Below are 14,316 nucleotides of genomic sequence, written 5' to 3' on the forward strand. Positions count from 1 at the left end.
TGAAATTGGTATGCCTAGAATTGGCTCTTCGTGGCTGGTATGTCTGGTGTTGTCATCCTGTGAGTTGTCTTCTTCGGTATTGGGCGTGAATTCTATGTTAAGTGGATTTTGATTGGTCGGGTCATTATTTTCGCTTTCTCTTACGTCTTCTATACAGGGTGCTTCGCCAATATTGCCTACGATTGATTCGTTATCTCGATCGGGTTTTTTGGACATCTTATCGTTAAAATCTTCCATGTACTTAAATGATTCTTTGGTGTGTATTTCAATACGGGATAGTGCATCCGCATTGGTATTGTTTTTGCCTTTTTTATACACCACTTCGTAATCGTATTCTTCCAGTTTTAATTTCCAGCGGACTAACCGTGAATTCGGTTCCTTTAGTGACATAAGCCACTGGAGTGGTTTGTGGTCTATAACGATTTTGAATTTTCGCCCATATAAATATGGCCGAAAATATTTTGTCGCCCAAACTATCGCGAGGAGCTCTTTCTCGGTTGTTGAGTAATTTTGTTCCGATTCGTTCAGTGTTCTTGATGCAAAGGAGACAGGTTTGTCGTTACCTATCGGTCCTTGAGATAATATGGCTCCGACGGCTACGTTACTGGCATCTGTCGTAAGGACAAAATCCTTGGTAAAGTCTGGGTATTGCAGTATCGGTTCATTTGTTAGTAGGTTTTTGCAGCGTTCAATACAAGCGATGAATTCCGGGGTGTGTTCTATTTTGGCGTCCTTTTTTAATCACATCGTCAAAGGCTTAGTAATTTTTGCAAAGTCTCGTATAAATTTTCGGTAATATCCCAAGAGTCCTAGAAATCCTTTTATTTCCTTTGTTGATTTCGGTAATGGATACTTCCTTATTGCCAAAATTTTGTCGGGATTGGGTTTTACTCCGTCAGGTGTCACGATGTGGCCTAGATATGCCACTTCTTTTTTCAGGAATTCCGATTTGTCAAGCTGTATTTTAAAGTTGGTGTCTCTTAGACGCTGAAATACCTTTTTTAAGTTGACAAGGTGCTCCTGGAGTGAAGTTGAAAATATAATGATGTCATCTAGGTACACCAAACATATCTCATTTTGTAGCCCTCTGAGTATGTTGTCCATAACTCGCTGGAATGTCTCAGGGGCGTTTCGGAGTCCGAACGGCATCCGTAGATACTCGTAGTGGCCATTCTCCACGTTGAAAGCTGTTTTGGCGACGTCTTCCGGGTTTATCTCTATTTGATGGAAACCACTGGCCAAATCGAGGGTTGTAAAATAGGTGCACCTTCCTAATTTGTCTAGGACATCAGATATATTAGGTAACGGGTACCTATCTTCTATCGTCTTTTCGTTAAGTTTCCGGTAGTCCACGACGATTCGCCATTTCTTTTTACCGGAGGCGTCCGTTTTTTTAGGTACAATCCATATCGGTGATGACCAGGGTGAATTGCTGGGTCTTATGATTCCTTGGTTTAACATTGAACTTCGTCCTTCTGGACGAACGGGTACCTATATGATTTACTATAAACCGGGATTTCATCTTTTGTCCGAATGGAATGTTTTATTTGATTCGTAAGGGCCAACGGCTGATTTTCAGTGTGAAAAATATCCGAAAATTTTTTACATAATTTAATAACATGATATTTTTCTTCCGCGTTCATGTGGTCAGTGCGTATAATTTTTTCAATATCTAATCTCTGTTTTTCATTAAAAGATGTGACATCAACGTGGTAAAGTTCGTAGTTATTTTCGTCAAAAGGAATCACTTTTAAGGGACTTGTCAATATAATTGTCACTTCCTTGTCCCTTTTATTTAATATTTCGACTAAAGCTAATCTATTCTTTACAACAGATAATGTTTCAGGTATTTCGCAGTTTTGAATATTTTGATGGGGGATGATGACATCACCACCTGTTTTATTTACCGGTACTTTCGTAACGACTCGTGTATGGGGTTTTATTTTTAGTTTAAATGAAATATTTTGATTTGAATTTTGATACTTTATTGGTATCTTTGAACAACGTGTAGTTAGGATTGAGTTAACGAAATCGAGTTGCGCATTTAACAGTTTTAGGTTATCTAATCCAATTAATCCGTCATACACATTGTGGAAGTTAAAAAGATAAAATTTCAATGTTTCTTTTTGGTTGAACTCAGGAAATATTGGAATTTCGCAACAATAATCGTGTGATGAGGTTTGAAAGATGGTCGAAACTGTAAAAGGTTCATGGAAAATGCGATTATAATAATATTTAGAGGCGATTTCCGGGTTAATGAAAGATTTTGTCGAACTTGTGTCAATTAAAAGTTTTAAGGGTGGTTTTGGGATTTGAATATACGGTAATTCTTTTTTATCCGAGGACATGTGATATTCTATCACGTTTCCTGTTCAATGTTCGGGCTTTCGCGAAAATTTTCGTTTTGTTCTTCATTTTGGTTGTCAAAGTCGGGTTCGTAGTTTTGTTGATCATCTGGTGGGTAATCGTCATAGTCAGTTTGTTCGTCGAAGTGTTCCGTGTTGAATAATTCTTCAGAAATAAAATTGGGTTTTTGTCCGAAATTTTGGAAATGATTATTGCTTTGGAAAGGTTTCCTTAAATGAGTCGAAGTATTCCTGGTGGATACACTCATAGGGGTAGGTTTATCCCTTGAGGTACTCGGTCCTGCAGAAGTTTTTCCAAAAACTTGTGAGTTAGTGGGGAATCTCTGCATTGGTGGATTGGGGTGTCTTTGAACATTAATTGGGCCACGAGGGAATTGTGGCTGATGAAATTGGGGTGGATTTTGTGGCCATGTTATGGGTCTAAAATGAGGTTGCTGGAAGTTTTGATATCTGTTAGGGGTTGGTTGTTGTAGCCTTTGGGTTGGTGGTTTATGTTGTTGGGATTGATATAAAATGTTGGTGTGGTTAGATCTCTGATAATACTTAATGTTGTCTTCCTCAGTTATGTATTGCAAGGCCTGACTTAAAGAAGTTGGTCTCATTGCCCGAATAGTTGGACCTAGAGGATCCTTAAGTCCTGCTAAGAATGTTTTTAAGGCTTGTTTAACAAAGAAATCTCTCTTACTTTCTTTTAGTTCATCTGGACAATTTATATCAATATGGTTGCAAATAGTATTTAATAAGTGAATAACTTTTTCGTGAAATTGATAGGGAGTTTCATTTTGTTTTTGTCTCAAGTTAACAAGGTCTTGATTTAAACAATTTTCGTCTCTCTGATCGCCAAAATACTGTATAAGAGCGGTTTTAATACCGTCCCAACTTGTCGGATTATTAATTGCAACGATTTCCTCCGCTCGTCCCTCTAATTTATTTAAAATTCCATTTAATAAGAGCATATTTTGAAAACACGTTGGTTCTACAGGATTGTAATATTGTTTTAAAATTACTTCAGTTGCCGTAATAAATCGATGAAGTTCATTTGGGTTGCCATCGAATTGCCGGATAATGCTTAAATTTTTAATATCAAGAACTGGTCGTGCCATAATTTCCTTAGTACTACTACTTGAAATTCTCAAATTTTCGAAAAAGTTTGTTAAGTTTAAATCTAATTCTGAATCTAAATCTAAATTTGTCTCTTCGTCGTTTTCGTCAAAGGAATCAACGGAGAGAGAGGAGTCTGACATGAACCAAAAATTGTATCAATCGACTTACAGTATCAGCATCACGGAAGAAATGAAAACCATACTTGTTGCCGGATTTCGTCGATGTATCCCCAATAGATTTCTTCGAAGCAGCACTGTTTGGTTTACTCTGCTCACTTAAAATTGTTCACTTGTTGATATTTCGTTTAAGAGTTAAAACTCACAGATTTTCCGCGGCGGAAATTCCACGAAATTATCCTACTGACTGCGCCACTTATGTACCTCGGATGCCTAAAACCGTTTTTTAAAAAACACCAAAATTACAACAATTGTATTTTAATGACTTAATTAGTCGACTGGTTACATCGATTTCATAGACAAGACTGACTGTTTTACAATAGAAAATATTACGTTGAAGAATGGGATGTAATTGTAGACGCGACACTGATAAGCGCATCTTGCCGTTGGGTTTGTTAAGGGCTAATTAAATACATTAGCGTCACGTTGGGATGTATAACTCGTGCCAGTTATGTATTGATGACCTTACCACTGAGCCACAAGTCAAGCTTAAACCTAATGTAACAGTTAAAAAACAGTTTCTTATTATGATTCCTAAAATTTGCATTGCACAGAAAACCATTTGAGTAATGTGAGGTACAAAAGAGAACGTCGGGTTAAATAAAAATTCCAGATCCTTTGCAGTGACAAGTCTACTCAGGATAGTACCATCCATACTGTAATCAAAGACTATAGGAGTTTTCTTGTGGTGGTAAGAAACCACATTACACTTGCTGATGTTAAGATGCCATTTATTTTTAGTACACCACTGGCTGACAATATTGATGTTGGCCAGAGATATCCGATCGTCTATAAATATATTGAATAGGGACACCAGAAGTTGAAACAAAAGAACTGATATAAACCCCTCAATCTTAACGAACTGTTTTAGTGGGCGTGCAAAGTATTAAAAAAAAAGTAGGTCACATTGTATTGAATCATTTATAATCGACATTGACGAGAATGACCAGCGATCTTTGGGTGAAAAATAATCTTCACAAATAGAAAAAATCATAAATAAATTATTATTTGAGATTGAAACTGTTGTTTTGTTGGCTGTCCGCTGCAAGTAATGCGCCGTGGCCGTTTCTGTTTTGTCTTCTATAGGTTTACTTTAATAACGAACCTTGGCAAAAACTGCCTGAAAATAAATATAACTTGACACACTAAGTTCTACAATTCAACAATGATTTATAAGTATCTCGCATTAAAAAACAGAGCATAACTGAAAGTCTTTAGGCTTTAGAGGATTACTCAAATAAGCTTGTGTTGTTTTATTTCGTAAAAATGCTAGTATATATATCTTTCTACAGACTACTACTACTACTACTTACTATTTTTCTTGATGAGGGGTTTCTCTTTCTGGGAGTAATTCTATGCTCTTATGTTGAAATACTATGTTATGATGTCACCGAAGAAAGTGTTTTCGCGTTGGTATGAAGATACTGTTGTTTTTTATGCCACGATTTTTTTAATTAAGGGCCAAGTTTAAAATTAGTAGATTAAAACGCTTTTTCTTTCTAGTTAACGCAAGCCCAAGAGGGTGTCACTTCGGAATTGAATCGGTTGAATGCTGCGAAAGAGAGGTGCTTGGAACAAATAGATAGCACGTTTCGTGACATTCAAACGCTTATAGATAAACGTAAACAGGAAATGATAGATACGGTAAATCAAATGTGCGGGGAGAAGAGGAGAGTGCTAGAGGAACAGCATTCGCTGATTGAAAACGAAAAGAACAAGGTTTGTTTCTATATTGATATAGTGGGTAACTTTTTAATGTATTTTTGAACAGGCCGAGATTACCCTTTCTCTAAGGTCTATTTTTGATAATTGTGGTTATTAACACTGTGGATAACAAGTAAATCTCGGCCTAAGTAATTCTGCAATTTACTTATTTGGTACAAAGAGAAATTTGAACTGTGGTCGCATAAATTACATCCAGCCTCACAGTGTTGCCAATTTCCTATATTTATTCGATTTAACCAGGAAATTATACAAAATATCAAAATCATGGTTATATAAAATTGCCCGTTTTATGTGTCATGAAACACTCCAACATCTTCAAGAAAATTTCGCAATTATTACAAAATATGTAGTAATAAAATTCACATCCTCTTAGTTTGTCTATTTCACGTTTGAGTTTAACTCATAAACGGAAGGTAATGTGTCAAAAATGATATTAAATGGTTAACAATTTTGTTAAGCATATATTATTATTATTATTATTCTAGTAGTTGTTTACTTAATTATTGTAACCAAGTAGCAGCAAAGGCAATATTACATGCCAAAACAATGTGCTTACTTTAAATACAGCGGTACCTAGTTGTTGGGCCTCTATAAAACACGTCTCATTGTTGCAGGCACACTCTCTACCAAAATCTATATGTGTATCGTAACAGAATAATTAAAAATGAAAAACTTTATAAAATCTAAAGTATTGAACATTCAACTAGTCAAAAACTAACTTAAATCTTGAAGGGCCCAATTCTTCACCATCATGGCCTTATCATTTCAATTCAAATTGGGATCGACCATATTAATCATAGGTTAACGGTCCACGAGCCATTATAATTTTTTTTGAAAAGCAAAAACCAAAAATATTCACAAGGGACTAGTAGAATTAATGAATGAAGAAATGATAATTCAGTATTTGAAACTATGGTTGCTCTAACTAACGATTTTGGTATGTATATATGTAGGATTACCCCAGTCTATATTGATGCGAACTTGTTTTTTGGTTTTTTATATATCCAAAGAACACTGGAATTAATTTTATTTCAATTAAGCATTTCCTAAAGTAGATTGGCCTTTAATTATTTTCAAATCATTTCAGGTTGAGCAAGAATGCCAAGGATTGCAATATCAAGTCGAGGTTCGAAACATTACCCAAAAAATTGAAATTTTAACGGAAAAGTTAGATACTGCTTTCAGTCTAGGGGAGCCCAGAGAAAATGCATTTCTTACTTGCGATTTTACCTTAAACGATAGTCTAGATCAAATTCAGCAACATCTTGGAATTTTAGGTAACATTCATACGTACATACTCAATATATTGTAGCTATTCATTACCAAATTTTAATTTATTTTTTCATTGAAATTTAATAAGCAATCTGTATTTAAAACTGACAACAATTTGTATTAAGTAAATTTTTTTATCGGATATTGTCATTAAATTTTGTTTAGGCAAAGCAAGAACAAGCACAACATTTCCCAGTCTATGTACTGCTAAACTAGAAGAAAATGTGATTGCCGGAATTGAAAGTTGCATTGCATTAAGGACTGTAGACTATCATGGTAATGTGAGGAAAAATGGTGGAGATCCCGTTGAAGCAGAGCTACTTCCAGTAAGTATAACCTCATTCCCAATATGTGGGGTGTTTTGAAAAACGCGCATCTAATTTGTATGGTAAATAGCAGCATATTAGTTTGTTAATGAACAGATGTAAAAAAACTCCACTTCCAAAAGGATATTAAGGATATTTTTTTCTTATTCTAAAATGAAGTTTAGTTTAGGTAGTTAGAAGTTAGAAGACTGGTTCTCCAAAGTTGCTGCTGATAAGTTCAAAATTTACAATATTTTTACTTCATAGTCGGTCAGCATTAATTGGCTAAAACCTCATATAACTCCAAAAGCAGATTTTTTAACTTTGAACGAAAGTACCTCTTCTTATGGAAAACTATTTAAAAAATATTGTATTTATCCAAAAAATTAAAAATATCCGGACAAAATAAGTGGCCCCCGACGCTCGTATACAAAATATTAAAGTCACCGAGATACAAGGTATTAAATTTCTAAGAAACAAAAATATTTTCCTTTACGTTACTAAAGAAAATTGGTAGACGATTTTCCAGCCTTAAAAGAAATTTTCTCAGGAATATTTTCGATGTCATTGAGCTTAATATTTTAAAAAAAATTGTACTAGACTTTTTGTTGCTAAAATTCAAAATCGTTTTCGAAATTTCCCAATTAATTTGAAGCCACTTTGCCCTCACTACTTTTTTTCCCTGCAACCAACCATTTTAGTTTGGAAAAGGAAAACTACTTTCTTAAATTTTGGTTTATGTTGATTTCAACGATAAGATTAAAACCAAGAAAGTTTGTAAAATTATTTACGAATTTAGTTAATTGAAAGTTTTGTAGAATGATGAAATTTTGGCAATTTTCTCTTCTATAATATTGCGTTCAAATACCATACGTACTTCACTGGGTAAAAATTTAAACTATTTTATATCAAAAAATGTTCATTGGTGCTCAAAAGACGTGTTGCAATTATATATATATATATATATATATATATATATATATATATATATATATATATATATATATATATATATATATATATATATATAATTGAAACGTCTGCAGGATTCCAGTCGGAGTTCAACGAGCGAACGGATGATATCCCGGAATATAGTGTCATCATATATATATATATATATATATATATATATATATATATATATATATATATATATATATATATATATATATATATATATATATATATATATATATATATATATATATATATATATATATATATATATATATATATATATATATATATATATATATATATATATATATATATATATATATATATATATATATATATTCTCACGTATTGATTCACGGATGGAAAAATGTGATGACACTATATTCGAAGTGTTCGAAGTGTTTTCTGAGCGCGAGCATTGAAGATGCCAAGTGAGATTTTGGCGAAACGTCTGCAGGATTCCAGTCAGAGTTCAACGAGCGAACGGATGATATCCCGGAATATAGTGTCATCATATATATATATATATATATATATATATATATATATATATATATATATATATATATATATATATATATATATATATATATATATATATATATATATATATATATATATATATATATATATATATATATAACAAATTTTAGTTAATTGGGGTATCGGTCCTGATGAGGGCTCAAATAAAAGGCTTTTGTGCTACACCAAGCTTTCGAAAATGTTTATTTTCTTCTTCAGGGGCTACAATATGAAAGCGGCTCTTAGTTATTTAATACTAAAGTCTTCTAGTTAAAGTACTTACTGCTACAGTGCCATTATAGGCCAACACCAAACCCATCCGGATAACAGAAAGAATCAAATACGACCGTTAATTATTATAACCGAGGGCAGCCATCTAGACGAAATTGTTATTACATTTTATTTAAACGAATTTTACTTCAAACGCAAAACGCAAATGATGGAAAGGTTTTATTCGTATGACTACCGCCAGCCGTCCAGTTTTTTTCCTTTCTTTTTTTTTCCCCTTTTGTTACCTCCTTTTTGCTTACAAGGCACCTAATGTATAGAGGCTTGGGACTATTTTTCTAAATTATAATTACATTGTGACGACACTATTATCAGCAAACGCAATTCGATTGACGGTCGGTTGTAAAGTTAAGACATTAGAGTAGATCACACTGAGGCCATCAATGTCAGATCTTTTATTGACCGATTTCGGTTCCAAGAAGATCTCCACCATTTCCAAAGTTGCTCTTTTGTTGTAGTTGCTTTCTTTATGGAGAATTTTTGTTTCAACAAAGTTAACATCGTGATTCATTTGGTTAGAGTGTGTTGCTAATGAACAGGTGTTCTTATTGAGTCTGCAATCACTCTTGTGTGACGTAATTCTATCTTTAAGTACTCGCGATGTCTGTCCTATGTATACCTGATCACACTGATTACAGGGGATGCTATAAATTACTTCTGAATTCTTTTGTACCTCATCCTTATCTTTTAGTTTGCTAAAGACACTCCCCAATGTTTTTGTTTGTTTATATGCTATCTTAATATTTGTTTGTGCTCTCAGAATTTTTGTGAGTGTGGTCGTTAATTCTTTAATGTATGGCAATGAAAAATAAAAACATCTCTGATCGTCCATTTCTGGGCTATCTGAGTGGACGACAGTGTTCCGCGGGTTTGGAGCTCTTAGTGGGGTCGTGCTATATAACAATTTTTTAGTCAACCTACTTGGGTATGAGTTGTTAATCAGCATGTCGTAAAGCTTATTAAGATTTTTTTGTCTTAGTGATGGGTGAGAAATCCTCTCGATTCGTGTCTTTAATGCTATGACCAAATTTATTTTTGTTTTCGTTGTATGGTAAGAGTGGAAATTCATATATCTCCCCGAACTGGTCGGTTTTATGTACCAATCTAATATAATTTTGTTATCGTTGTTCCGGATCACTTTAGTGTCCAGAAATGGTACGCTTTTATCAATTTCCTCCTCTACTGTAAATTGTATGTGTGCATCATAGCTGTTAAACACTGTGAGAGTTCCCCTCACGCAACTTTCAGGTATGGAAGTAATTATATCATCCACATATTTTTTCAGAAATGGTAACTGAAACGACAGCTTATCTACGCACACCTCAAGTAGGTCATCCATAACGTATTGAGCTAATATTGGAGAAATTATGGCACCCATCGGTGTACCTAATTTTTGTTTGTAAAATTCATTGTTAAATCTAAAATACGTTGTATCAAAGACAAACTGAAGTATCTTTAGGAAACTAATTTGTGACAAATCAGTGTGGTTTCTAATTCTGTTCCAATGTTTTTTTATACTTTTTTCTACCAAATTATATGGAATATTACTAAATAAAGAGACGACATCCAAGCTCACAAGAACATACTTATTAGGTAATTGTTTGTCATTGATAAATGAAGAAAACTCAAATGAATCACCTGTGTAATAATCATTATTCTTATTATATGCTTTGGTTAAAACCTGAGTCAACAATGAAGCCAGTTTACTGTTCGGAGCATTAATTGATGAAATTATCGGTCTTAAGGACAATTGGGGTTTATGTATTTTGGGTAAGCCGTAAAATTTAGGACAAGTTTGATTATATATATTTAAAGTTTTGGCTACCTCATTTGTTAATTGTTTTTGATCTTTTAATGATTTGACAAGTTTGTTAGCTTTTTGTTGGTAAGTAGATGTAGGATCGCATCTGAGACGCTCGTAATAGGTCCGATCCATCAGAATTTCGTTTGATTTTTGAATGTATGTATCTTTAGACATAATAACTGTCACATTCCCTTTATCGGCACTAGAAACGACCAACTCAGCGTGATCCTTAAAAAAATTTTTTGTCTTTTTTGACAAAATGTCTATATAGCTACGCTTTGCCGGTTGTTTTAAAAAATTAGTCAATACATTAGTAAACTTAGCTCTTACAGTATTTTTTGCGTTCTCTGGTACAACTTTAATTATAGTTTCTACATCAGCAATTAAACGTTTGACTGAGATTTCATTGCATCTTGGTGGCACGGAAAATTTCGAACCTAAAGAGAGAAACCTCAAGACATCATCCGGGACCTCAACCTCTGAAATATTCTTAACCCAATTCTCTTGTATTTTGATTGTTAAGTGATGCTGTTGCGACTTCAAGTTTTGAAATTTGTTTATGTTCTTTTTTTTGATGGTTTTGAATTTTTTATCACATGGCCCTTGTTGTCTTTTACCAAATTCGTCAACAACATATTTTAGATTTAACAATGAATTTTACAAACAAAAATTAGGTACACCGATGGGTGCCATCATTTCTCCAATATTAGCTCAATACTTTATGGATGACCTACTTGAGGTGTGCGTAGATAAGCTGTCGTTTCAGTTACCATTTCTGAAAAAATATGTGGATGATATAATTACTTCCATACCTGAAAGTTGCGTGAGGGAAACTCTCACAGTGTTTAACAGCTATGATGCACACATACAATTTACAGTAGAGGAGGAAATTGATAAAAGCGTACCATTTCTGGACACTAAAGTGATCCGGAACAACGATAACAAAATTACATTAGATTGGTACATAAAACCGACCAGTTCGGGGAGATATATGAATTTCCACTCTTACCATACAACGAAAACAAAAATAAATTTGGTCATAGCATTAAAGACACGAATCGAGAGGATTTCTCACCCATCACTAAGACAAAAAAATCTTAATAAGCTTTACGACATGCTGATTAACAACTCATACCCAAGTAGGTTGACTAAAAAATTGTTATATAGCACGACCCCACTAAGAGCTCCAAACCCGCGGAACACTGTCGTCCACTCAGATAGCCCAGAAATGGACGATCAGAGGTGTTTTTATTTTTCATTGCCATACATTAAAGAATTAACGACCACACTCACAAAAATTCTGAGAGCACAAACAAATATTAAGATAGCATATAAACAAACAAAAACATTGGGAAGTGTCTTTAGCAAACTAAAAGATAAGGATGAGGTACAAAAGAATTCATTTATAGCATCCCCTGTAATCAGTGTGATCAGGTATACATAGGACAGACATCGCGAGTACTTAAAGATAGAATTACGTCACACAAGAGTGATTGCAGACTCAATAAGAACACCTGTTCATTAGCAACACACTCTAACCAAATGAATCACGATGTTAACTTTGTTGAAACAAAAATTCTCCATAAAGAAAGCAACTACAACAAAAGAGCAACTTTGGAAATGGTGGAGATCTTCTTGGAACCGAAATCGGTCAATAAAAGATCTGACATTGATGGCCTCAGTGTGATCTACTCTAATGTCTTAACTTTACAACCGACCGTCAATCGAATTGCGTTTGCTGATAATAGTGTCGTCACAATGTAATTATAATTTAGAAAAATAGTCCCAAGCCTCTATACATTAGGTGCCTTGTAAGCAAAAAGGAGGTAACAAAAGGGGAAAAAAAAAGAAAGGAAAAAAACTGGACGGCTGGCGGTAGTCATACGAATAAAACCTTTCCATCATTTGCGTTTTGCGTTTGAAGTAAAATTCGTTTAAATAAAATGTAATAACAATTTCGTCTAGATGGCTGCCCTCGGTTATAATAATTAACGGTCGTATTTGATTCTTTCTGTTATCCGGATGGGTTTGGTGTTGGCCTATAATGGCACTGTAGCAGTAAGTACTTTAACTAGAAGACTTTAGTATTAAATAACTAAGAGCCGCTTTCATATTGTAGCCCCTGAAGAAGAAAATAAACATTTTCGAAAGCTTGGTGTAGCACAAAAGCCTTTTATTTGAGCCCTCATCAGGACCGATACCCCAATTAACTAAAATTTGTTGTTCAACTAGCCGGTCACGACTACCGTTTTGTATATATATATATATATATATATATATATATATATATATATATATATATATATATATATATATATATATATATATATATATATATATATATATATATATATATATATATATATATATATATATATATATATATATGCAATTTGCCCTGTATAATATTTTAGGAGCATAGGTTTTTTTTTTGTATAGTATATCCTGATTTGCTTCATATAGGGTACAGGCCGTCAAAGTTTATTAGACAAAACCGTTTTTTTTTTAACTTCTTAGCTGATTTTTAATTCTAGCAAAATTACTTATTAAGAACTAGAAGGTCTGTACAAAAATTCCTTATTTTTTTAAAACTAAAGCTCTTTACTGGCTAATTGCTAAATAGGGATATTAGATGGCGTCTGAAGCTTATCAATATTTCGATTTCGAAATTGCCAATAATAGATAAGTAAGATAGTAAGATAGTAGATAAGTAAAGCCGGTTGCAGAACTGAAATCTGGACATAACCTCAAACCTTAAAGCAGACGTTTGCTTGGCTACTCTGCCATGGCCCTAAAAGTTTTTCACAAAGCTTTTTGTCTATTTGATTGACCATAATAACTTGGTTTCTTTGTGTTGCATTAGTAATTAGTGCTTTTGATTTGATAATATCGAATGGTCTCTATTTTTAATGAAATTTGTAGTCTCTTCTAAGAGGTACGATTTCAGGTTACGGCCGACCAGAGTTCCGAGAGTAGCTTTCCGTTAAGGATCGTGGACTGTGATGACGGTACTTACAAGATATACTTTCGTTCGAAAAAGGCAGGCAGATATGGCGTAAAAATATCTGTGATCGATCGACCTATAAAAGATAATCCGTTATATTTCGACGTCAGCGAGCATAACAATCCCATCGCAACTTACGGTAGCAGAGGTAGTGGCAAGGTAATTTTTTTATTACCGACCCCCATGGCCAAAGTAATGTAATCAACGCTCACGTAAAATAAACGTTAAACAACTACCATATCTTTTGTAATTTTATGGATTATGCTTAATGAAATAGTAGCACCACATTTTGTTAATCTATATAGAATAAAATTTCTAATTTATCTATATTATTATATATAATCCATAGGTGTTGCCTTCGTTTCGTAACACAATTCATAGTGTTTAGGGTTATGTTTGACTGTTGTTTAGAACTTAAAAATTATACAAGAGTTTAAAAGTGATTCAAAGTGGTTTTTTATAGCATTTTAGTAGCAGTAGCTATATGGTTTGAAAGTTTCATTCTTTTCGGTAGGATGAATTTAATCAACCTGTCGCTGTGGCTATAGATGAGAGAGATCAGACTGTTTACGTTCTTGACACCGGAAATTCTAGGATAAAGGTTCTCAATGATAAATTGGAGTGCACCAAGCACGTGACCAATGAAGGTTTGCTGGGCCGCAGTTGCACAGGTAATGTCAAAATAAAAATAAGTAACAAATTTTAAATACAAATTATATTTGTTTGAATTTGCACTAATTAGAGGCCATGAAACAATATAATATCTCCTAAGCTTCTTTGTTTTACTGTTTAC

At 33.6% G+C, this 14,316-nt stretch overlaps 2 protein-coding genes across 5 annotated transcripts in view; one reads left to right on the forward strand and one right to left on the reverse strand.

The window, feature by feature from the left end:
• LOC132702955 (tripartite motif-containing protein 3-like) overlaps window positions 1-14,316 on the forward strand; it is a 51,277-nt gene that overhangs the window by 30,726 nt on the left and 6,235 nt on the right. For all 4 annotated transcript variants that reach the window (XM_060671880.1, XM_060671882.1, XM_060671879.1 and 1 more), the window contains 5 exons: window positions 5,150-5,365; window positions 6,459-6,648; window positions 6,809-6,969; window positions 13,467-13,682; window positions 14,038-14,194. In XM_060671880.1, coding sequence (XP_060527863.1) covers window positions 5,150-5,365; window positions 6,459-6,648; window positions 6,809-6,969; window positions 13,467-13,682; window positions 14,038-14,194 — 940 coding nt within the window. The remainder of the gene's footprint in view (window positions 1-5,149; window positions 5,366-6,458; window positions 6,649-6,808; window positions 6,970-13,466; window positions 13,683-14,037; window positions 14,195-14,316) is intronic.
• The window catches only part of LOC132702957 (E3 ubiquitin-protein ligase MARCHF2-like), a 29,154-nt gene that overhangs the window by 4,143 nt on the left and 10,695 nt on the right, over window positions 1-14,316 (reverse strand). The window lies entirely within an intron of this gene.

This window comes from Cylas formicarius, unplaced genomic scaffold (genome assembly GCF_029955315.1).
Source record: "Cylas formicarius isolate icCylForm1 unplaced genomic scaffold, icCylForm1.1 PGA_scaffold_6__28_contigs__length_40554024, whole genome shotgun sequence".
In the NCBI taxonomy this organism is placed as follows: Eukaryota; Metazoa; Arthropoda; class Insecta; order Coleoptera; family Brentidae; genus Cylas; species Cylas formicarius.